This window comes from Gloeophyllum trabeum (assembly GCF_000344685.1).
Source record: "Gloeophyllum trabeum ATCC 11539 unplaced genomic scaffold GLOTRscaffold_00001, whole genome shotgun sequence".
Classification (NCBI taxonomy): domain Eukaryota; kingdom Fungi; phylum Basidiomycota; class Agaricomycetes; order Gloeophyllales; family Gloeophyllaceae; genus Gloeophyllum; species Gloeophyllum trabeum.
In genome coordinates, this window is record NW_006920410.1 from 3,206,693 (window position 1) to 3,230,496 (window position 23,804).

General features: G+C 52.8%; 7 protein-coding genes and 1 non-coding gene across 8 annotated transcripts; 6 read left to right on the forward strand and 2 right to left on the reverse strand.

Annotated features, from left to right (window-relative positions):
• Window positions 1–176: 176 nt before the first annotated feature.
• GLOTRDRAFT_113520 (mitochondrial carrier) lies at window positions 177–1,608 on the forward strand. The gene is made up of 2 exons (XM_007863123.1): window positions 177–738; window positions 792–1,608. Exons 1-2 carry the CDS (start codon window positions 288–290, stop codon window positions 1,517–1,519), a joined length of 1,179 nt encoding a protein of 392 aa, XP_007861314.1. The 5' UTR covers window positions 177–287; the 3' UTR covers window positions 1,520–1,608.
• Window positions 1,609–1,741: 133 nt separating this feature from the next.
• On the forward strand, window positions 1,742–3,507 carry GLOTRDRAFT_53762 (mitochondrial carrier). The gene is made up of 3 exons (XM_007862225.1): window positions 1,742–2,233; window positions 2,297–2,534; window positions 2,587–3,507. Exons 1-3 carry the CDS (start codon window positions 1,856–1,858, stop codon window positions 3,414–3,416), a joined length of 1,446 nt encoding a protein of 481 aa, XP_007860416.1. The 5' UTR covers window positions 1,742–1,855; the 3' UTR covers window positions 3,417–3,507.
• A 593-nt stretch (window positions 3,508–4,100) lies between these two features.
• On the forward strand, window positions 4,101–5,013 carry GLOTRDRAFT_90352 (uncharacterized protein; the record flags this gene model as incomplete). Its single annotated transcript, XM_007863124.1, has 3 exons — window positions 4,101–4,376; window positions 4,437–4,571; window positions 4,663–5,013. 3 exons carry the CDS (start codon window positions 4,101–4,103, stop codon window positions 5,011–5,013), a joined length of 762 nt encoding a protein of 253 aa, XP_007861315.1.
• Window positions 5,014–5,261: 248 nt separating this feature from the next.
• Window positions 5,262–5,357, reverse strand: GLOTRDRAFT_t15. Its single transcript has one exon. It is a non-coding gene; the product is annotated as a tRNA-Gln (tRNA).
• Window positions 5,358–6,429: 1,072 nt separating this feature from the next.
• GLOTRDRAFT_113522 (tricalbin) lies at window positions 6,430–12,183 on the forward strand. Its single transcript, XM_007863125.1, has 19 exons — window positions 6,430–6,730; window positions 6,785–7,080; window positions 7,131–7,817; window positions 7,875–8,140; window positions 8,192–8,472; window positions 8,533–9,001; window positions 9,053–9,080; window positions 9,134–9,200; window positions 9,252–9,290; window positions 9,347–9,363; window positions 9,416–9,457; window positions 9,508–10,087; window positions 10,138–10,409; window positions 10,468–10,585; window positions 10,636–10,698; window positions 10,752–10,864; window positions 10,917–11,548; window positions 11,603–11,714; window positions 11,764–12,183. The coding sequence occupies exons 1-19, from the start codon at window positions 6,541–6,543 to the stop codon at window positions 11,983–11,985; spliced, it is 4,494 nt and encodes a 1,497-aa protein (XP_007861316.1). The 5' UTR covers window positions 6,430–6,540; the 3' UTR covers window positions 11,986–12,183.
• A 1,060-nt stretch (window positions 12,184–13,243) lies between these two features.
• Window positions 13,244–14,333, forward strand: GLOTRDRAFT_69223 (putative methylase; the record flags this gene model as incomplete). Its single annotated transcript, XM_007863126.1, has 7 exons — window positions 13,244–13,310; window positions 13,360–13,444; window positions 13,492–13,547; window positions 13,609–13,676; window positions 13,737–13,946; window positions 14,001–14,105; window positions 14,174–14,333. 7 exons carry the CDS (start codon window positions 13,244–13,246, stop codon window positions 14,270–14,272), a joined length of 690 nt encoding a protein of 229 aa, XP_007861317.1. The 3' UTR covers window positions 14,273–14,333.
• Window positions 14,334–14,392: 59 nt separating this feature from the next.
• Window positions 14,393–17,823, reverse strand: GLOTRDRAFT_113524 (kinesin-domain-containing protein; the record flags this gene model as incomplete). Its single annotated transcript, XM_007863127.1, has 9 exons — window positions 14,393–14,516; window positions 14,562–15,229; window positions 15,292–15,429; window positions 15,480–15,602; window positions 15,653–15,753; window positions 15,805–16,378; window positions 16,431–17,012; window positions 17,067–17,477; window positions 17,629–17,823. The coding sequence occupies 9 exons, from the start codon at window positions 17,821–17,823 to the stop codon at window positions 14,393–14,395; spliced, it is 2,916 nt and encodes a 971-aa protein (XP_007861318.1).
• A 2,734-nt stretch (window positions 17,824–20,557) lies between these two features.
• Window positions 20,558–23,080, forward strand: GLOTRDRAFT_53771 (Spc7-domain-containing protein). The gene is made up of 9 exons (XM_007862226.1): window positions 20,558–20,878; window positions 20,932–21,288; window positions 21,345–21,470; window positions 21,523–21,698; window positions 21,758–21,939; window positions 21,999–22,261; window positions 22,316–22,587; window positions 22,642–22,953; window positions 23,009–23,080. The coding sequence occupies exons 1-8, from the start codon at window positions 20,807–20,809 to the stop codon at window positions 22,751–22,753; spliced, it is 1,560 nt and encodes a 519-aa protein (XP_007860417.1). The 5' UTR covers window positions 20,558–20,806; the 3' UTR covers window positions 22,754–22,953; window positions 23,009–23,080.
• Window positions 23,081–23,804: the final 724 nt, after the last annotated feature.

Sequence of the window (23,804 nt, forward strand, 5' to 3'; positions counted from 1 at the left end):
AATCGAGATCATTCTTTTTGCAGATGGTACTTAGGAAGGTATACTATGATGCCTGAGTGAAATAACAGGGAATGATGAAGAAGGTAGCCCTTGGCCGGTCATATTGTCAAGTTTTTACAGAACCCCCCCAATGATAGTATGTATGATCAGCAAGGCTAAGTACTCTCGGCTTGCCCGTCTTGCTCTGGCTACGGCACCCTGGACATTGGTACCACTGGCATAGACTTTGAGATGTCCTGACACTCAATACATAACCACGAACTCAAGAGCACCGAACCTGATTTGTCATGGAAGCTCTCTCATCCCAAGCTAGCTCACTATTGCGTCGCGACCTTTCCTCGTCTTTGACGGATTGGAAAGGACTGGGCGAGATGTTGATAGAAGAAGAAAACTCTACCTCCTCCGGATACAGCTGGGCAGCTCCGTCACTGGACATTGCCCTCTCCCAAGTTGCTTCCGAACAATCACGAGCTAACTGGATCGATGTACTGAAAGCACTCACAGCCTGGGGAGTCATCGAGTATGCCTCCGCAATTGTAGTCAGCCCCTTTGAAGTGGCGACAACGCTGCTGCAGGTGCAATGGGTTCCGAAGGATATGAGCAGACCAACTCTGCTTGGTACCAGGATCGGCGGACTCGTTGTGAGTCGCCATGCGATCCGTGCAGGGAGTGCGGGGGGTATATGGGGCATGATGAGGGCGCTTGTAGCACACGAAGGATGGCTAGCACTGCTCAAGGGTATGCATATGCTATCTAGTCTACATCTAACTGCGTCGCTGAGGCATACCCAGGATCGCAAGTCGCAGGTCTCATTGAGATCCTGTCAACTGTCGCTCAACCAATCATTCTCGGTTTGCTCGACTTCTCAGCCGAAGTCGCTGGGATACCTATCGGGCATTCATCTCTAGTCTTGCAAGTAGCCTCTCACGTCCTGACGGGGCTCTTGCTCTCACCCCTAGAGCTGATCCGGACACGTCTAATCGTGCATTCGTCTGATCCGAAACTTCGCCCATCCTCCGGCATGTGGGATGAACTCTTGCAGATACTTCGACATGAAGGCGGTTGGCCGGGTATCTATTTCCATCCCAATCTTCTGATACCGGCACTTCTCGACAATACCCTGCGGTCCGTCACCTCTATCGCGCTCCCCGCTGTTCTTGCTCCACACGTGGCCAGTGGTATGTCCACGAAAGTGCTGTGCGGTTGCGTGGGTTTGCTTGTCACGCTCCCGTTCGAAACCGTGCGGAGAAGATTGCAGCTGCAGGTCCGCGGGTTCGAGAGAACTATCGCAACTTCAGTACAGGTACGGCCTGTACCTTACAATGGTGTCATTGATGCGCTATGGCACATTGCGACGGAAGAGCGCGCAGATTTGCCTCTTCACCCGTCGGTTCTGGAAAACGAATTTGCTAAAGCTCAGTATCCTGGCGCCGATGGTGGTAGGTTTATGGACCGATTCCCGGGGGTTGGGCAACTTTTCAGGGGCTGGGGATTGTCTCTACTTGCAAGTATCGTGTAACATTTATATTGTCTCATGCTACATATTTTAGTTTTCCTTGTGCCTTCCCGTGAAGAAGCGCATCAAGCAAGAATGTATTCCATAAGCACGATAAAATGAGCTGACTGTGGCGAAGTGTGGCAAGCGCTAACGGTGTCACTGTTTCCATGTCAGGGATTCGGGGAAACCACGTGCTTGCCGCCGGAAACGCGTCTGACGTCCGACTCAAGACTCTGTCATTTGCAGGCATCTCTCCCCTTCTCAGACGGAGCCACTGTCCTACTCGTTCCATCTGATACTGGTGCTCTATTCCGCCCTTCGAAGGGCAAGAATTAAAAAAGGTTTCAGGCAGATGCTATGACTACCCCTTCGTCCTTACGAGACTTGTATTCTCCTCCTCCGCCGACCTGGTCATTCATCCCGGCCCAACAAGGGCCTGTCACATCCAACGCGACGGCTTCTTCTTCCGAGCCTCCAGTGTATCAATATCAATGGTCCCGTCCCCCACCCAACTCCATTTTTGACCTTTCCCCTTCTCTGAACGATCCCTCGGGTATAAATGTCACTCTGCTGCTGAAGGCCATAGTGGCCTCGGCGTTCGTCAAGTACACGACGTTCGCCATCGCAATGCCATGGGACGTGGGTAAGACTCTCCTGCAAGTGCAGTGGGTCCCGCGAGACGTCGGGCTGCTCGAGCCACAGGCGGAACGTATCGAGGAAGTCGAGGAGGAAGTGGTACGCAGCACCCAGTACCCCTCGTACTCAGTAATGGGCTGGATTAATGCGCAGGTTCCTTAGCTGAGCAATTCGTCATCGGACGAGCAGGATTCGTACTTTGCAGACCCCACGAATCCGGCACCGCCGGCTTCGCGGTATAGTGCACCCAGGGAGAGTGGGTATGTGGTGAGAAGGTCGGTGGTCGAAGAAGCTACCCGGCCCGAGTATATCATACCGGTCGGAAGTGCTGGGGGTGTGTGGGGAATGATGAGACGCGTTGCTCGGTTCAAGGGCGAGGGGTGGTTAGCGTTATGGAAGGGTGAGCTTCATGATGACGCTGAAAAGTTGTTCGTTCATTCAATCACGTCCAGGCACACTAACATCATGCGTAATGGATTTCCTCTCGTCAACAATACAGCCTGTCATCCTGGGCGTCCTCCAAGCCATGTTTCTACCGAATTTATCGCCATATCAGCAACCCCCACTCATCCTGCCGGTCGCCTCGCATGTGATCACGGGATTCCTAGTCTCACCACTCGACCTTGTCCGGACTCGTCTGATGGTACAGTCCTCTATGGCGCGACACAGGTCTTACTCAGGCCCCATCGATGCCATGTCCCAGATCATTCGTGACGAAGGCGGGCTCAGGGGGATCTACTTGCACCCTCATTTGCTCATTCCTACACTTGTTGACAGCACCCTGCGTGCCCTCATCCCTCTGGCTCTCCCTGGCATCATCGCGTCCAATATAAGCCCATCCTTGTCAGAAGAGACGCATCCCATTGCGTGGAGCTTCCTCGAGCTCGCCGGCGACTGCGCGGGCCTGCTCGTGACGCTTCCTTTTGAGACGGTCCGGCGACGCCTGCAAGTCCAAACTCGGGGTTCAGCGAAACCTCTCAAGGCATGCGTGGAGCTGCGTCCCGCGCCATATAATGGCGTGATCGACACCTTGTGGCACGTACTAACGGAGGAGCGCTCGGATCTGCCGCTGGAGGGGCGACGAACAAGGAGGAAGGAGAAGGGCAAGGACCGCGAAGAACCTGAGGCGGAGGACGAGGTGATCGAGGAGGGCTGGTTTAAGAATACTGGGATTGGGCAGCTGTACCGGGGCCTCGGTATGCGGTTGTCTGCTAGTGCTGTCATGTTTGTCCTGGGCATGCTGAGTGGTGAGGAAAGGGACGCAGGGTGGACTGAGTTATAGTGCATACACATTGAGTATATTTGCATTAATTATGTCTTTGTCTATTACACTGAACGACTTGATGCTCCGAGCTGCAGAACGAGGTTTCTTGTCGACCTAGTTCGTTACCGTCCCGTTCAAAGGGGGTACTGCTTGAAACTTTGCGCCACCTCCTAGTGTTCATTGCTCACCTACCAGTGATTCGGCTCGTTCCACTTCGGAAGACTGCCGCTTCACCTCATTGCTGATATACATGCAGATTTGACCGCTTCAGCAATTCACGCGGACGCGGCTTGCTCTCGAGCCTCCTACAAGTTACAGCGACTTTAGTTATACTGCCGCAACGCAGGAGCGGTCGTTCTCCGTGATTATTCCTTCGATTCGGAGGAAACGGAGGAGGAGAAATGTTCGGACGTTCTCTTGACCCAAAGAGGTCAGTCACATTCCGTTTTTGCTCTGAGGCGGCCTGGGATCGACGTTCAGCCAAGTGGACGACGTCACGATCGATGGCTGACAAGCTCGCCCGCGCAGTGCGATTCTCTTCACGGCTGACACGGTTTCCTTCACATGCCTCTGCGTGTATATAAAGGTGACGTTCACATGTGCCGTGCGCTCGCTCCTCGCCTCCCTTTTCCCTCGCTCCCCACCTCACTTTCCGCTCACTTCTTCACATTCGCTCCCCTTCAGCAGCCCGTCGCTCCAGTCATGCCCTCGCGGCTCTCTATCGCCGCGTACGCAAGCACTGGGAGGATGAAATATGCCCTTCAACCCATGCGTCTCCTGGACCGTGGATCGTCGCGCTCTGTCTCAGGGAACCTCCAAGCATGTTTTGGGTGGCGTCACCCAACGACCACTATGTGTTCCGCCCTGCACGAGCGCAATAGCGATTCTCGCTATAAAGGAGCCGAACTCTGTTGCCTACGATTGAAGGGAATCCCACCCTCACGGCAAAGCGACCTGATGTGTCGGTCCCTGGGAATCGTGCGTGAAGATAGAGCAATCCCCTTTCATTCACCCGTCTTTCGTGGACGGGGTCCACAGCTCAGAGTGGCTCAAGGACCAATTTGCTCTCGAAGGCCTGGTGGCGATCGGAGTGTAGTGAAGACGGCTGTCGCCCATGCCCCGAGCAGACGATGTGGCCGCAGTGGAGGGCGGTCGGGGCGGAGAGTGACTAAGGTGAGTAGCATGGCTGATGCTCCGAAGACAGGTAGCGCACGGCATTTTATCTCGTCTAGCAGGGGAAAGCCTCTAATCTTCGGCCGTCAAGTTCCTGGAGCAGGCAGCTCGTGGAGTCAGTTCGCTGCGATTCGCATCCAGTGTCGAAAGCCACGCCTGCAGGCTCGATTCCGGGATATGGGAAGCCATCTCTACCAGGAGCTCAGAATATATCCGGTCGCCATTACCGGGAAGACCTTCAGGAGGAATTAAAGTGAAGAAGAATGCAAGCAACGTCAACTCTGCCGGTGCTCGCTATGAAGCACTATGGGGACGAATCCGCAGAGACGCCAGCGGCGGAATTGTATTAACCGATGCTAGGGTTTACGGCGATTGTCAATGGAGCGTCGAGTTCGTAGAACTCAAAATGGCGGAGAGAAACTGTCCCGCATCACTATACTAGCATCGGGCTAACCAGAATCATGATCACAGAGCCATGGCATACAAGGCTAAAAGGTTTGCAAGATGAGTCTTCTCACCGATTGCGTTTGCTATCACAGCTAACAACAGAACAAAAGCCAGCGAACATCCATCGATGCTATTATGTAGTACAGGAAAAGTAGGACAAGAGCGACATGATGCAACCATGACTCAGACTCTGGCTTTAGTGACAGTAGCTGCATTACTAACGGTGCAGAGGCCAAAAACAACAGGTCCAGCCAGGAATCGAACCTGGGTTACCGGAAATTTCCAAGACCGTGAGAATTTATCAGAATCCGATGTGATGGACCGCTACACTACTGGACCATGATTGGCTGCTTTAACTATACAGTCCTATCCACAAAAATAGCAGAAAGCAGTAGACCCAGGGAAGAGACCAGAAAAGCAAGACTGACCAGGACATGTACATGCCCCCCTTGGGTATGCAACCACTGAACAGTGACAACTTCCAGAGTTCCACAGGTGTCAAAGCCCTCGAGTTTCATCACAAAGGTACCATTTCTGAAGTCCTACTGCCTGGAAGGGGGATACTGACAACAACAATCGCGCTGAGGAGTGTGCAACTCCAGTGTAGGGTCACAATACTCATGCTTGAGAGCTGCAAGAGAGCAGACGAAGAGCGGATGGCACACGTAAGGGCACAGCGAAGATACGGCAACTTCGCCGTACGACGATTCCTCAAGTCGACGTAGAGTATGGCAGGTAGCCGCAGTTGGAGTGACCGCAAGGAATCGATTGCAGGATAACCTGGACCTGCAAGAGCCGGCAGGAACTGGTGAACCGGAGATTCACAGATACCGAGTGTACCTTGTAAGCAACTCCACTATAGATGCAGCCGAGGCGCTCATGCAGATGTGTGACGGAGAGGTCTGTACGACGTCGCTGCACGGTCGCGCAGTTGCAGGGAGTTATGCTAGTGCGCAGCGGGAAAAGGCTGTGATACCGCATCGCCTTGACGGACAGTGTGGCAGGCGGTATGTAGTGGTCGGAGGCGAGTTGGACAAGTCAGCGATGCCTTCAGTGTGACGTTGGACGGATGCACCGTTCACCCGTTGAGACTTCAGAGGCCATACGATACTGATAGGCCAAGCGCAAACAAGACCCACCAGCTGAAGAGATATCACAAAAGACCAGGAAAATGACGTCTCCCTCAGGTCCGGAGGTGCGCATGCAGGCAGATGTTGGGAAGAGAAGACGAGGTGGCGGTACCGCGACATGTCGGGGCGCTCGCCATATATGGCAATTGTATTTATACATGTACCCCAAAATAGTATTGTCCGGACCGAGCCAATTGAAAGGCGGCCGCCCGGTCGGGGAAGGCCGACCTGAAGCTTGTATGAGCTGTGACATCAGCGCAGGCAGATGAGCATGCCAGGTACCCGGGCACCCTTGTAAAGCAGCACCTCAACGTATACGTACCATACCACGCTCCTTCCCCCCTGCAACCACCACCTTCCTTAATTCCTTGTTTCCACCCTCGTCGTTGCCCATGGCGGCGTCCAACGGTTCTGCGCAAGCAGAGGTCAATGACATGGTGGAGAAAGACGCCGAGAAAGGTCGCGTCGCCGTCCATAGTTTCGACCCGGAGGCTCCCCCCGAAGAAAAGGCTGCCGCAGCTGGCAAGGCCCGCGACCAGCTCAAGTCTGTCTCCCAGAAAGACACTGGTGCAGGTGGTAGAGGTATCTCGCGTCCCAAACCTTGGATGCATGGAAGCTCACGCGGGGTATAATTAGAGCTCGCGATTGACACTGGCGCCTCAAATGTCGTGCCTACAATAACCATCGAGGACGCTGATACAGAAGTACCTGATGAAGACCAGAACCAACCCCAGCCTGAATTACCGGGCGCTCTGCCTGATGGAGTTGCACCAGCTATCCCTGATTGGTATAAAGTAGGGTGGCGGGCAGTGGGCGGAATTGACGAGCCAGAGCTCACTGAAGGCGAAGAGAAAGACAAGAATGTGCTTGAGCTCTTTATCTCTGAGCAATTTTATGGCGACTGGTATCATAACGCTGCCATCATCATCTTTGTACGTGTTCCTCTACTATTGCAAGGCGAGTCGAGCTGACAAGTGTGCAGGCCGTTTTCATGTCGCACTTCCTTACGCGCTTCAACTTTGGTTGGGGATGGCTCCTAATCGTATTGGCCTGCTGCAGCACATATTATTCCACGTCAATCCGGCGCGTACGTAGGCGTGCCCGCGACGACATTCAGCGTGAACTCGTCAAGACCCGCCTGGCATCCGAACATGAGACCGCAGATTGGATTAACAATTTCTTGGATCGCTTCTGGCTCATTTACGAACCCGTTCTTTCTGCGACTATCATCTCTTCCGTGGACCAAATCCTTAGTGTCAACACTCCTGCTTTTCTCGATTCTCTTCGACTAACCACGTTCACCTTGGGCACCAAGGCCCCTCGCATAGACAAAGTACGAACGTTCCCAAAGACCGCAGACGACATTGTGATGATGGACTGGGGAATCTCATTCACTCCGAACGAGACCTCCGACTTGACCGAGAGGCAGAAGAAGCTCAAGGTGAACCCAAAGATCGTCCTGTCCATCCGGGTGGGCAAGGGTATCGCTGCCGTGACCATGCCCGTGCTATTAGAGGACATCACTTTCACTGGTCTCATGCGGATCAAATTGAAGCTGATGACCAATTTTCCGCACGTCCAAACAGTAGATATCTCGTTCCTGGAGAAACCGGTGATCGAATATGCCTTGAAGCCTATCGGAGGACAGCACGGATTCGACATCAACGACGTAAGTGCTCCCTTTACCCCAGTTGTTTTGCGTGGGCTTACTGAGCCGTGGTCGAAGATTCCTGGCTTGTCCGCGTTCATTCGTGATATGGTGCATGGGACTTTGGGGCCCATGATGTATGACCCTAATGTGTTCACCTTGAATCTGGAGCAACTTCTCTCGGGCGCCCCCCTCGACGCCGCCATCGGCGTGGTACAAGTCACCATCCACTCCGGACGCAGTCTCAAAGGCAGCAAGATTGGAGGTGGTACTCCCGACCCCTATGTCAGTCTCAGCATCAGCAACAGGGGAGAACTTGCTAGGACAAAGTATAAGCACAGCACGTACGTGATGCTGTCGATTGGCTGTTTCTCATGCGCTCATGTAGTCGTCAGATACAACCCGTCCTGGAACGAGACCAAATTCTTACTTGTCAATTCTCTGACCGATACTCTGGTTCTCTCTGTGTTTGACTACAACGAGCACCGGAAGAATACCGAGCTAGGCGCTGCCTCTTTCGATCTCTCCAAGTTACAGGAGGATGCGACCCTAGAGAATCTGGAGGTCGAGGTTCTGAAGGATGGCAAGGAGAGAGGAATGTTGAGGTTCGACCTATCGTTCTATCCCGTGCTGAAGCCCGAAGTGGTCGACGGAAAAGAGGAGTTGCCTGAGACTAGTGCGTGATATTCCTTGAAATGTTGTTTATGGTCTAATGGAGCTTATCTTCTTTCGCCAGCCGTTGGCATTGTTCGACTCACTCTCCACCAGGCCAAGGATCTGGATCCGTCAAAGTCCATGACCGGAGACCTGAACCCCTTTGCTAGAGTGTACCTCGGTGATAATCCTGCGCCCATCCATTCGACGACCAAATTCCGCCACACCCTATCACCTGTTTGGGAATCCGCGACCGAATTTCTCTGCTCCGATAAGCAAACGTCCGTCGTGACGGTGAAGGTCATTGACGACCGGGACTTCATGAAGGACCCGGTTGTTGGATACCTGCGCGTCAGGCTTGCGGACTTACTAGCAGCGAAGAAGGAAGTGGGCAAGGACTGGTGGGCTTTAGCTGGGTGTACAAGCGGGAGATTGAGGATGTCTGCAGAGTGGAAACCGTTGGATATGGCAGGAAGCTTGCACGGCGCCGATCAGTATAAGCCGCCGATTGGCGTTGTCAGGCTCTGGCTTGATAGGGCTACGGACGTCAAGTGAGTTCGACTGGTCAGGGTGTCTCCATATTCAGCTGACATCACGTGCAGGAATGTCGAAGCTGCGCTTGGTGGCAAGGTACTGTTACAAAGGCGTTCAGTGCAGACAGTTGCGCTTACATATAGTTTCAGAGCGACCCATATGTCCGTGTCCAGATCAACAACATCACGCAAGGCCGGACGGAAGTTGTTAATAACAGTATGCTGCAAATCTCTTCTGGTTGTCGACGCGAGTAACCCCTTTGCACAGACCTTAATCCTGTCTGGGATCAAATCATCTACATACCTGGTGAGTACGACAGAGTGCATACTTGCAATGATATTCATGAAGATGCCGCCACACAGTGCATTCACTCAGAGAGGTTAGCCTAATGTCACAATATGCGCAATATATAGTACTCACATCATCTTTAGACAATGTTGCTCGAATGCATGGACTATCAACATCTTACAAAGGCGAGACCTTGTCCCTTTGCTTTCCGACGAAACCCTAACCCCAGTATCAGGACCGCTCATTAGGTTCGGTGGAGCTGCGTGTCTCAGATTTGGCTCAGGAGTCCGAAGATCCCGAATATCCTTACGCAAGCACTGGTAAGAAGGAAGTTCAGGACCCCATCAAACTCGACAGAGGCAACAGCTACAAGGGCCGTCTTCACTACACTGCCGAATTCATACCGGCACTGGCCCTCAAATGGAGAGGCTTCTCTACTGGAGGTAATGAGCTGCAACAGGCAGCGCGGACCGGCGGTGGCGATGAGGACGGTGGTATCGTTCTGGACGATGATTCCTCGTCCATGTCGAGCTCGGATATCGAGCGCCAAGCAGTGCCTCTCGAGATCACCGCGACTAGTCCTGTTGGTTCCACCTTTTCGAAAGGCCACGCCAAAGGGGCAAAGTCCACGGACACAGCACGTACGGCCGTTAGCACGGGAACAACGGGATCGAATGGCTCCGCTGCTCCCTACGACGTCGGCGATGCTGCTACCTCATCACCAAATGGGAACGGACAGGCTGCAAACAGGGACAGGAAGCCTCAGCAAGAGGAGAAGGGTATTGATATGTCCAAGGAAGACTTATTGCGGCAGCGTAAGCCACGGGCCCCTCTTCTTAGCGTGTTTCGCTCACCCATGGCACAGAGTCGGGCGTTGTTATTATGAATGTCCTCAATGGCCAACTGTCCAAGAAGGCCCGCCTTGAGGTCCTGCTCGATGACGGCTACTGGCCTGCATTCAGCACCATCAAAGCCCGTAGCACGCATGCCAAGTGGGAACATGTTGGAGAGGGCTTCATCAAGGAACTCGACTTCGGCCGGGTGTGGCTAAGATTGAATGAGGCTGACGAAGGCGACAAGGATGATGTCATTGCTGAATGGAAGACGGACGCCAAACCCTTCTTGGAACAGGCTCTAGTGAGTTCATGTGTAGGATTGGCATTATTGTGCACCGTTAACTTCTCCGGGGCGCAAGAACGGGCCAACGAAGTTCACTCTCTATGACGATGATGGAAAGGCAACCTCTGTTGTTGAGCTTGAAGCGCGATACATTCCAGTACCGGTGAAGTTGGAGCCGCGCGAAAGCATCAACAGTTAGTTCCATGTCAGCTACCTCTGTTAGGTGCACTGACGTAATGTGTAGATCAGGGTGTGCTTCAAGTGACGCTCATCGACGGGAAGGATATACATGGTGTTGACAGAGGAGGTGAGGGCGCCGACCCTTTTACGCTCATGAATGTCATTGACATGTTCCAAAAGGGAAATCTGATCCATTCGCTGTCTTCACACTCAATGGCCAACGTGTCTTCAAGTCCCAGACCAAGAAGAAGACACTCACTCCGGAATGGAATGAATCCTTCACTGTGTCTGTGGTGAGTATATGCCGGTCTTGATATTGCTTCAACTCCATCTAATCCCGTGTAGCCGTCTCGAGTTGGTGCCGACTTCGAGGTTGAGATATTCGATTGGAATCAGATAGAGCAAGCTAAGAAGCTCGGCTCCGGCAAGATCGAACTTGCGGATATTGAACCATTTGAAGCCATAGAGAAGAACATACCGTTATCCTCTCAGAAGCATGGTGACAAGGGTCAAGTTCGCGTTCGACTCATTTTCCAGCCGGAGATCATTGCTAAGACTCGCAAGGCTACTTCTACCTTCAGCACAGCGGGTCGTGCTATGACCCAGATCGGACATATGCCTGTTGGCGCAGGCAAGGGAGTCATCCATGGAGTGGGCTCAGTCTTCAGGAGCAAAGACCATGCCAAACAGAACGATGGTCTGGAAGGAATTGATATGCCGAACGAGCCAGCTCCTGGGCAGGCTTCGAAACCTGTAGGAGCTGACCCATCTGCAGAGATGAGCGGTGCCGCCTTCCCGTCCAGTGCGTCTGTGAACAGTTTGGACGCCAACGGTGGTGTAGGAACTCTGAGGGTCACTGTCATGGATGCCAAAGATCTGGCGTTACCTGGGGACACGCCCAAACCTTACGTCGTGGTCCGAGTAGGAGACAAGGAGTACAAGACAAAGCACGCGGGTAAAACTCTGACGCCGGAATGGTGCGTGCTGTAACCAAAAACTGGGATCCAACTGCTGACATACACATGGGACAGGAATGAGACACTAACTTTTAGCGCTGGGCCCATGACCAATAAGCTGTATGCTTGGATCCATGATCATAAAACACTGGGCAAGGACAAACTATTGGGATCAGGTGAAATTGACGTACGTACCACTGCTACCACTGTCACATCAGTTACTTACAACCAACCAGATCTGGCGTCATATACAACCCACTGGAGTGACCTCCGCTGAAGTGCTCTCGGATCTGAGGGAGGGCCAAGGCCTGTTGCGTCTGCGTCTGGAATTCGATGCTGACGCTACTCCGTCTGTGGGACGGAGGTCCAGCATGTCAAGTATGAACCAGCGAACCACATCATTCTCCTCTCCGTCAAGATTCAGCATAAGCCGTAAGCGTCATCCATCTGATGACTGAGCGGGGTCCCGCCTTCAACGTCAGTCCTACCAAAGTACCTTTATGGAGCGGACATCAATTTATACAAGATACCGTAGTTTCTCCCGCCTCTGCTGTAGGCTATACCATTAATCTTTAATATTTCTACGTCTCAGCACGATTTGTATGATCTCATCCTTGTATCACTACAATATATTCTATGACATCACGTGTTCTTACGTCTTCCAAGGGAGGGGGGATGCATTCCACTTCTACTCTGATAGAGGGACAGCTCAATGTGGCTATCCCAATCTCCGAAGTTTGTCCGGCAGTGTTCCAGTAGGACCCCTGAAAATACTGATAAATGCCGGTGCGAGACTCAAAATTTCCATGTCTGGATTGTCTGAGGCTCCCCCCCGCATTTTTGTCCGGATAAAATACCGGCCTCCCGAAGGGGCCGATTTTTGTCCGGACTAATGCACCGGCGTCTGAAAAAACAGAAAAAAAGGTTTTCTCGCCTATCAACTCATTAGAACACTGTACAATGTATCAGTAATCGTACTAGGACTCGAATGCAGTCAATGAAGCGACAGAATTCACGAAGGCCACCCACTCCCACCAACCATCCTCCTCCCCATCCGAGTCCAGACCCTGGAGTGCGGCATTCATTTTGCCTTTATCCCAACCCAATCCTCGAGATTGAATGAGATGTCCACCTCTTCCGTGAGGTCAATGTCTGCCCCGCCCTAATGTGAATCCCGCTGAGACTGCTGTACCCCATATGAACGAGCTCGAAGCGCACACGTTAAGTATTCTGGGCGTCGTCCATGCTTCCAGAGTCATGTAAAGTGGTGATGGTGTAGGGAAACTTTGACGATACAGCGTACTGATCTCAGCCACATTCAGCCACTGGACATCGGAGCCCATTGTGCTACATACTAGAAACTATATATCACAGTGCAAATAAGGGCTACACGAGGCTACGCGACGGTACACAATGACAGGTTGGGACAAACCTCAGCCATAATTGGGTTAAAATACATGTACTACAAAGGGTAAATACATGCCAACTTGCCACACAGCCGTGTCCGGACTGTAACCGGCATGGTAGCTCGGTCATGACCGGTGTCCGGACTGTAAAACCGGGATGGCCGGTTCGGTCGTCCATCCTTGTCCGGATGGCGTCTGGCATGGAGGGCTCGAGACCGCGATTTTTGTCCGGACTGGCACCGGCATCTATCGGTATTTTCAGGGGTCCTGTTCCAGTCCTGAAGTTGCCGGACAGTGCCAGTGGCAGACCATGATTCCTACCCCAGACCTCTCTCACTTGTCTCACAAAGATTATGAGCATGTTTATGAACCTGCTGGTGAGCTTTTCTCCCAAGTGACTACCATGTTCACTTATTGCAGTAATAGAGGATACGTTCATCCTATTGGATGCGTTGGAAGAAGATGCCGATTGCTTGAAACAAGTCCAACCCAGGATTTGCCTTGAAATTGGGTTGGTATCTCACGTATTGCATGTGACGAACGATGAACACGGTACAGCTCTGGATCTGGTTGCGTCTCTTGCTTTGTAGGGGCAATCCTGGGTCATACCTCGCGTAAGTAATCCATGTCCAGCCCTGTCCAGTCACGCTGTTTCATCCTCATGTTCACGCCCAGTGTACCTCTGCACCGATATCAATCCACACGCAGCAAGATGCACTGTAGCGACGGGTGTTCGAAATCAAGTGAGTCTAGGTCAAGTAAATCACACGTTCAGCAGTGGTACCAATGTTTATTCGCAGTAGATTAGACTCGATGCTATCATAGCCCCATTTGCCCACCCGCTGCTAGATCGTCTCAAAGGCAGTGTGGATCTGTTGCTTTTCAATCCTCCTTATGTACCCACCGTCGAAGAAGAGGCGGCAAATGCCCAACACCACGCCGACATAGCGGGCGCCTGGGCAGGTGGTGAGGACGGTATGCAAGTCACGAATGAACTGCTTGGCCTGGTTGAGGTATCTAGTTGAATATCTTGTTTTCGTACCTTTCTGACTGTCAAGTGTTTGCAGCACCTGTTATCACCCACTGGCCAATTCTACCTAGTAGCCGTCAAGCAGAATGATGTACCTTCCATACAGCGTAGAATGTTCGATGAGCACGGACTACGGAGCGAGGTGAGTCGCCTCCGGTCGCGATGAAAAACATCAAGACCAAGGACGATGACGCAAACGTTGAATGTCAGGTGGTCCTCGAGCGTCGCGCGGGGGTAGAACATTTATTCGTTATCAAATTCTTCCGCGGATGCCCACCAACCAAGCAGGTCATAGAATTTTGCCATTGACGTGGCTCGCGGCCCCATCGACGACACGGACAGCAGTACATGCGTATAGCAACACAGAGGGAAAACAATACGAGTCATAATAAGTATGCAGGGGGGGGGGGGGGCGAGACTGGGGACTCTTCATCTTGTACCCCGAGTGACCCTTCTGACGGGCTTGGCCGCGACAGTCTGGTGTTCCACAGCCGACGACATCCTTGCTATCTGGTCCTCCGTCAAGACCGCCTTCTTGTTGAGTAGTCTGGATCTGAATGAATAAACGGCAAATGCTAGAACAAGGTGCTAAACTGACCTCTTCTTTTTCTTTCCAATTTCCGATGCTCCATCGTCCACATCTTCGTCAGAATTGTCAGATAGAGAGATATCTTTCATCTTGCCCTCTAGCCCAGTGCTCTTCTTAGCCGGGCGTGGAGTTGGCATAGTCATATCCTCTTCGTCCGAAGATAAGATGACCTTGGATCTTGCCCTCGGTTTTGGAGTATAACCTCCCTTTCCGACAGCCTTCTTCGGAGATCTTGGTAGCATTGATATCTCATCCTCAGAGCTTGAATCGAAATCTTCCTTTGTTAGGGTCTTCTTGGAGGAGGATGCTTTACCCGCAGTGGTTGTTGACTTCGAACTTGACGAGCTCGCGGACTTCCTTGGCTTATGTTCCTTGTCAATATCCGGGACCCAGTCATCATCATCATCTTCATTACTGTCGGTATCCTCATCGTCTTCTTCTTCGTCCTCTTCCGAGATCTGTTCTTCGTCATCTCCAGGTTCGGTCATATCATCCGTTACGGCATCTTCATCCTCAGATAGGAGTGGGAGGCATTCAGGACCGTCAGGTACATGTTCCACGATGACTATTGATTGTTTTCTTTGGCCTCCCGCCTTACGTCTCCGCGAAGACGTGGCAGAAGTGTCAGACTCAGACAGAGATGCTCCAGAGGATTGAGACTCGTCTTCGTCTATGCGCTAGCGACCAGATAAACTCAGACCGTGTTTTTGGTAAGGCTGACGTGCATGGGCAGACTTACAAGGCTTGTCTCCACGTCTTCCATCTCACTGGTCTCTCCACCGCTCTCCTCTTGTTTCACAGGACGGGAAACATTGAAAGCGCCTGCGCGGTGTAGCATGTCAATCTTCGCGTCTGTCTTCATCTCGTTGCGTGCAATCTTGCAAGCAGTCAGGTATTGTGGTTTTTGGTGCCCAGAGAACTACTCACCTCATTCATCAATCTCCTGGAGAACATGGCTTCCATGTTCTTCATTCTCTCATCCATCTCTTTCATAACTTCTTCCCGCGTTTCAACCTCTATCATTGCTGAGCGTAACTGGGACTCGGCGAGCTAGTCATATTTGGATAAGTTCAGAGCTTTCCAGCAAAGGCGAGACTAACCTGCAGCCGCAAAATCTCTATCTCCTCGAACAGCGCGTCTACCATAGGGTCAAGTGGTTCATCCTCATCATCTTCTCCGGGCTCGCCGATTTCTTCGTCCTCTATACCACTACGTTTAGGCGGTGGGGTTTTACATCAAACACGAGACATACCTTCGACTATTTCCAGCTGGGTCTGGCTGACCTTTCTGTCTGCACCAACGGACGATAGCGTCACCTTCCTGCGGTTGGGCGCGAAGCCCACGCCCAACAATCCTGGTCTGCTCTGAGACGGAGTCTGGGATCTCTTTGTCGGGGAGGGGGCGCGATGCAGCGGTGCCGGCACGGGCTTCGTACATACTTCCCTAGCGACGGCGGCGAACTTCATGACATGGGAGTTCTCATCGTAGCCCGTGTCATACGGGTTCACGTTGACGATCATAACCGCCCTCCCTTCGCCTATAAAATAGTCCATGAGGATCTCCGTCAACTTGCTATGCCTGAAGGGCACGACTGCCAATGCCCGCTTGACATCCCGAGTATCACTTCTCCCATTTCCTTGCAGGGACTGAGCGATGCGCTTCTGGTTGGCTCGCATGACTTCCATGCACTGACCGAGGACCATGAGGGACTTGTTAATATTCCCAGCTTCCTTGAGGCGGTCGCCCGTGGTGTGGGTGTGTTTGGTACGCTCCGATCCGGCAAGGTCAACGAGCGTTAGTCGAGAGGTTTGATAGGCAGTGGGATCCTGGATATCCGAGTCAGTCAAGACATCACAGGTGTAATCCCTTGGTCCTTACATTCCTCTCGCCCCTGTGATTCCTGAGAATCTTGATAGTCACGACGCCATGGCTCCTGCTGCTCTGGCTATTGGCTAAAGTACCGAATACGCGTCTATGCAGTTGCCCTAGTTTCAACAAGGCTTTGGCTTCTGCCGCCGAGTTAACCCGCAGCTGACGCAGTCCTGCAATGTATTTCCCTGCACTTGATGCATCTCCGGAATCAGCGGCCGGCGCCGGTTTGACAGGGAGAGCCTTCCTCGTGAGCAGCAGCGAATTTGTATTCGCACTGGACAACGCAGGGATGAACGAGGGTCGGATAGTCTTATTGCCCGTGCTAGACTCATCGCAGTTAACGGTGTGCAATAGGTCGTACGCCTTCTCGTTGTACACCTCGGCGTACGACATCCAGACGGAATATTCATAGTTACGGTCGAGCTTGAGCGCGGTCGGATCGACGTCGATTTCAGCGGGCTCCTCAAGGTATTCAGCTAGGACGTCGGCCAGTGCGGGCTCACTTGGAGGCGTGGGGGTTGACCGCGGCGTAGTTGGCTTCATATCATAATCTGCATCTTCGATTCCCTGAAGACGCACAGGACGATACTATCGAAGATAGACTCAGACACTGGATAGGGCGGAAAGAGTAGCATGACTGACCCGGTGATCTGCGTGAAGACCGTCTATACTGTTAAATATAACATCCAAAGTCCGTGGCAGGATTCCGGCACTGCCTGGGGTGTTGCCTCCTTGAACAGTATACGTCTTGCCCGAGTTCGTTACCCCATACGCAAACAACAGGCCATTCTGTCCATCCAATAAGTCTTGTACCAAAGGCAAGGTTGTGTGGGTGAAAAATTCGGACTGCGCGGTGGTGATAGGGAAGACATGGGAGAAAGTATATATGGAAGACGGTGGGGTGGCAGAGAGGCGGAAACGGTGTGATTGATTGCTTGTGTTCTCGTCTTGCGATGGGTCGGTCATCCGGACGGCCGTGTCCGAGAGCTGTTCTAGGTAGGGTGAGGAGGCAGGCTCATCATCTCCCAGGTGAGGGCGAATGCGGAGGTACGCCTGATGTCCCTCAGTTCAATGTCCGGTAGAACTATTACTTGCTACGCACTCTAATAGGCTCCTTATCTGTGCTGGGCGTGCTGAGAGATGATGCGCTATTACTTCCCACTAACTTCGTAGGCTTCTGGCCTGCTGGTGCTTTCTTCGTTACAATCTCGGGTGAAGCGTTCCTGTTCAGCAAGGGTTTCCTCGCTGTGGTCTTCTTCGTTGTGGCTGTCGGCACAGGAGTCGCCGAGCCTGTCTTCGTTGCTGCAGCACGGGTCGTTCGAGTCGTGGTCGTGGGTTGCGCGGCGGGTTTAGCCCGAGTTGAGGAACGTGTGGGGACCGCTTTCGCCTTGCTCGCCATGTCAAATGTGTAGTAAGTATCCAAGTGAGACGGTATACAGATATAAAGCAGTTATCGAGGCAGTCGCAGCGACTTGAACTTGCTTTGTGCCGCTGTCGGAACGTTGCGCCACGCGACGCGTCTCGTCACGTGTGGCCACGACGAGGCGAAACATGTGATCGCGCCGCGTACACTGGACGCGACGAACAACACGCTCTTGTCGTGTACCGCCAACAACGCTGGCCAGCTTGGCCGCCCTCCTTGGATACTCAGCCTTTCTCTTCATCTTGATTGATTGTTCCGCTGGCATAACTAAAGTCTGGCCTACTACACTGCGGAATTTTGACAAGTATTGCGTCGTCCAACATCCATCACGCGGACAGAATATCTCATTACCCAACGATACCCGAGCGTAAACTACAATGGCGAAGAGCAAAGAATCTCCCAAGAGTAGGCGTAAATCTATTGCCGTGCCTACACATAAGAAACCGATCCAACCAAGGAGACGTGCTCACAGCATCGCCCCAGGGGATACCGTGCTCAGTCCGCGTGCTCTAGCACGACGCGTGCTTGTTCGTTACGATACTCCATAAGTCCGTCTAATTTCTATATACTGAATATTGTGCTCCTTTAGGTCCCCCGCAAGAGTATCCTAAAGTCCTCCATCAATGTCGGCGAAGCAAGCGCTGATGATGCTACACAGACCCTCGACTTCACGCGAGATTATCGCAGCGTTGCCCCGCGCAAAAGCTTGGGACGGCGAGTGAGCTTCGCTCAGCATGCCTACGTGAAAGTATTCGAGCGGGATCTGAGGTCTCCCCAATCCTCTTCCCCCGTGAAGGACGACGGAGGACAGTCACCGCAAGACTCTCCGGTGCAGGAGTCTCCGAAAGTAAATGACGAGAACGACTATCCGGGAGCTAAGCCCATCGTACGTCGTCGCAGTTCCGTTCGGCGTTCCTTAGGAGACAACGGCGACATGACCGCGTACTCGGATATGGACCTGGAGGCAGAGGATGCAGGCGCCGGGCCATCACAAATATTTGCCTCCTCGGATGATATCGGGGTGGGGGACTATGACGATGAAGTGTGGGACGACGATGAAGAATTTGACGACGAGGACATGGAGATTACCGAGGCTATTGCTAACAATATCCAACGACGTCGTTCGTCGGCAGCGCGGCGTCGCTCATCTATTGCTCCCCCGCCACCCCCGGAAGAGCAAGAAGAGGAGCAGCCTCAACAGGCGGAGCAGTCCTATGAGGAGGAAAACTCTGTCCAGTCTCAAGGAGAAGGGAACTCGCTCCATTCGCAGTCGTATGCCAGCGAGACATCCGGAGACCAGTCTTACGAACCGATGGAGTACACTGTACCTCTCAGCCAATCCATACGAGGGAAGAGGCCACCGAGCGATGCATTCCTAGCCCTCCGAGCAATGACTCATGCGAACGATAACTCCTTCGAAGAGGAGCCCCTTTCCGATGACGATGCTGATCTCTACGTGCGGAAAGACCACTGGGACGGGGACGACCTGGAACCCGATAGCAAAGATGTGTCTGGCTCAGAGGCGATGGAGCTCACGGATGCTTTGCATAGACTTAAGGTTGCGAGAGATTCTCTTGGGATAGGTGGTGCGGCTAGCGGGGAGGGTCCTGCCGACGAATTTCAAGAAGCGAGTTTTACAGACTCAGAAAACAGCTTCGAAGACATGGGTAACCAGACACTCAATCTCACAGGGCTGGTAAGAAGAGCGAGTATGGGACAGGTTGATATCGGGATGCCTGCGAATGAGGAACCCGCTCAGACAGAGCCACTTCACGTCTCGCCAGCCTCTGCTTGGGAGAAAGAGAATGAACATCCAAAGCCCGCTCAGGAACCCACCGTCGACAGTACTTCTACCATTCCAGTATTTAAGCCTCCCACCCACGGACATATATTCTCTGCGCCGTCCCCTTTCAAGCCTTCCAAATCTACGTCTTCCACCCCTACTGCTCCACTGACTACCCCCAGACCCTTCGTGTTTTCCAAACCCTCACAGGACTCAGCTGAAGCTGAAGCCGGCCGACCAACAGATTCGGAAACGCCAGCACCTGGGGCATCTGCTGCTAAGCCTGCCCCCCGACCTCCAACTTCGCCTGGCAAATCTAGGCTTCCACAACCTACCTCTGCTTCTAAACCTAAGTTCTCAGCAGCCTTCGCTCCACCTAGCGCGCGCAAACTTCCCAGAGCCAGGAGCATCGAAAACCTGAATGACACCTTAGATCCTGAGGACCGACCCAGTCCGGCGAAGAAGCTAAACCTCGGATCGGGGAAAGCCCTTCCACTATTTCCGGCACCCTCGCCGGCACGGGCCTCCCCAGCGAGAACTGTGGGTCGTCTCTCACCCAGCAAAAAGGCAAAATTCGAGAAACCGACCGGTGCCGATGCTGAACCCGATAACAGGCGCAAGAGCGTTGGGCTACGAAGACCGCCTGGTTACTTGGCGCAAAGAAGGAGTATGGGGGCGCCCTCTGCAGTGGCGGATGGCGACAAGAACTCTGCCGCTGGGCCGTCTACCGACAAGAAGGCGGCACTGGTAAGGCTAGGCCGTGCTAGTGTCGGGTCTGCTGGCAACGTCAGTCTGGGGCCGTTTGACCCAAGGGCGGAGGCGACCTCTAACGATGAGGTTGAACCGGCGCCTCCTGCTTCGCCTAGAGTTGCATCTCCGGCTCCACGAGGTGCTGCGAGAGGCCCACTGTCCCCCGCGCCTTCGGCCGGGAGAGCAGAGAGTCCTGCTCGGGCATCGCCTGTCGTGGGTCGTGTGTCACCTGCACCATATGTTGCAAGTATCTACCCTCCCTTGCCTGAAGGCAGACAGGGTAGTCCTTCGCTCGGTCGCGCATCTCCAGCACGTGCCACCGCACCCTCTCTATATCCTCCATTGCCCTCTTCAAGCAAGGACAGCTCAGCTCATGCATCTCCGGAGGAACCTACGATCGTGGATGTGACATATGGTGAAGAAGAGATGGCGGGAAACCCGACTGAGGAGTGGGTCAAAAACATGCAGGATGCAGGTAGCTTTGACGACGAGGAGGAGGTTAGTTGCACAATCTCTCGCTCGTGCTTAAACTGACAGAGAGCATCCGACAGCCTCCAATATCCATCGAACAATTCTTCTCTTTGACCGGGATCAAATTCATGGATGAGCTGACAGTGCCCCGCCGGTCTACGTTCCATCGCGCTGGCATCCAAGCCAGGAATCGGCGAGACTCGGCTACTTCAGACACCGGAGAAGAGCCCGTTATTCCTCTGGCAGAATACGTCGTAGCGATGACTGTGGATGTACCACAACTAGAGCTATATTCGCATGTCGCCCAGGACCTGCAGGCGTGGATTGAACATAGCAAAGCCAACTTCAAGCAGGCTGAGGCGGAGTGTGCCAAAGTAACTCCTGAACTGTTCAGGGAGTATTCCAGGTGTAGTGAGGAAGATCGACCTGACTTCCAGGTAAGTATTGCATTGTGCTTGTAGAAACTTGGGCTGAGTGATCACTACCTTCCTAGCAAAGCCTGAAGTTGATCAAGAGCCATGCCCACGACCAAGCAAAGTCACAATGGTATGAGTGGAAGCTTCAGTGGGTCGAGCAGCTCCAAGAAACGGCTGATCAAGGATTTGCTGATCTCGAAGCTGTAAGATATCATGGCAATTATCCGATGGCGGAGTCTCATATTCGCTATATAGGATGCCAAAGTGCTTGAATCGCTCACTCGACAAGTACAGGACCTGCTACCGTCTCTGCGAGAAGAGTATGAGCAAGCCATCCGTGAGCTCGAACAGGAACAAGCTGAAGTAGACGAACTCGAGAGGAGTGATCAGTCATATCTCAATGAACTGAAGGCCACTATCGCGGAACAGGAGTAAGTCTTCCAAATATATATAACTACTGAGCGCTCGCTTCATCTCATCTCGTTCGTAGCTTCGCTCTGGACTCATTCAGGACCGAGATATCCGAGAGCAAGGCCAAGCTAGCAAACTTGTCAGAGAAACTGGAGGAAATCGAACAGCAGAAGAAAGAGTCAATGCAAGCTATTTCGGATGCCGAGCGCATGGCCCACGTCCAGAAAAATAGCACAAAAGCTGAGGTCTTCAAGTTGCGAGGTGCGTGCTGCTTAAACTGCGTTGCCATGGGCGCTTTGTCTTACAAAAAACATTGGAAGATGAACTGGATTCAATTCAGAATCTGCACTACTGGCGTCCATCCAAGATCCAGTCGGACATGATTGAACTCATATATGACTCACGATACCTGGTTTCCATTCCCTGCACGAAATTCAAGCCTGTTCGACACGAATTCAGCGTCACGCGCCTCACCGACCCTTCTACCAGAAGACGGGATGACTTCCCCAAGCTTACGGAGTATTCCTTCAAAGCGGGTATGCATCAAGTAATGACTGATCAAACAATAGTGAATGTACGCCAGGTAAGACATAATATCTTGGTGCCACGATAACTTTTCTCAGACGTTCGGTTATAGATCGTGCACCGCATGAGCGACATTTGGGCTGCCTGTGCACAACTCCGGCAACAATTCACCTTCTTGGGTGTAAAATTCCCTACATCTGTTCGTATTGATTTGAGCGGGGGTGACAAGCCTCCTGGCTTGATTGCCGTTGCCGCAATCCTCTATGCCGGGAAAAGGGCCAAGGCTCTCGTCAAATTTTCCTTCGATGCGGACACCTTTTTCCGCTGGCCGAAATCCATTGACTCCCTCAAATGCGACGTAGAAGTCGCATACGGGCCTATTGAGTAAGTACTAGCTGATCTGAAGTTTACGTGGTACTCACCGTATGCACCGTGCAGGTCGACGCCGATACAAAATGCGGTTCGCGGCCGATTGGCGAAGGCCACTCCAGCTGACAACCACGGCTGCCTGCTAGATGCTTGTATCGAGGGCTCCGAACAATATGATTGAAAATGATTATTTTCTTTGCCATGTATATCTTTATTGCATCTTGTTGTATGTTCATGCAATGCTTTCCCATTATGCGCACCAGTCAAGATTCTCCTTTGTACACATTGAATACATTAATTACATGCGGATGCAGATGTTTGTACATATGTGGACGTGAGACGGAGCATCACAAAGATCGAGAATATTCACAAAGCATGTCCCTGATTGACGTCTTGGTCAGTTCTACGCTTCGAGGAAGTCGAACAAAGTGCTCACATAAATCACACATAAAATTTAACACAAGAAATCAAAGAGATCGAAGACGCCTCTGGCTCTCGTCCAGCCCGGCCAAGAGAACCGCCAGCGTCTCTCGTGATGACCGTACGAACTCCAATTCACCCTCGGCGATGTCGGCAACGGCCTCCCACTGAACAGCGGCGCCTTTCGCAACATCAATGATTGCCCATCGTTGTCTCTCTACAGAGAACGTTGACTCTGCAGATGCTAGACGTTCGAGTACGGCTTGTTGGATGGCCTGCTCGCGAGCAGCTTCTACCTGGCCAAGCTGCTCGTGCAGAGTGTTGATGTATGCTTCTTTCTCCTCGTTCGTCCGCTCGCGCACCATAAGCGAGCCACGCAATTGCTCCTCCAGCTGGCTCACTTGCTGCGACAAAGTCTCCTCGTCGCGGACTCGTAGTTCCTGTGCAGCGAGCAGCTTGCTCTCAAGCTCCTCGATACGTGCCGCACGTTCCTGAGCTAGCTGCTCCGCAGAGGCTAGCTGGAGACGGAGGAGCGTAAGGATGGCGCCGTCAACTGCCGGTACTTCCGGCCTCGTGCTCTCGTAAGGATGCGTTGTGCGTGCAGGCGACGGTGTCGAATCTGGGAGGAGTACCTGAGATATGGACGTGAAGCCCCCAGGCGAGGGCAGTGCACTCAGCATAGGGCTGTCTGGGAGATCCAAGTTCATTCGCATGGGGCTGATTTGAGGGCTAGCCACCGCCGAAGCATTGAAGGGTGCCTGTATATCGTGTAGCATGTGTTCAACATCGTCCTCACCCAGCGATTTATTCGC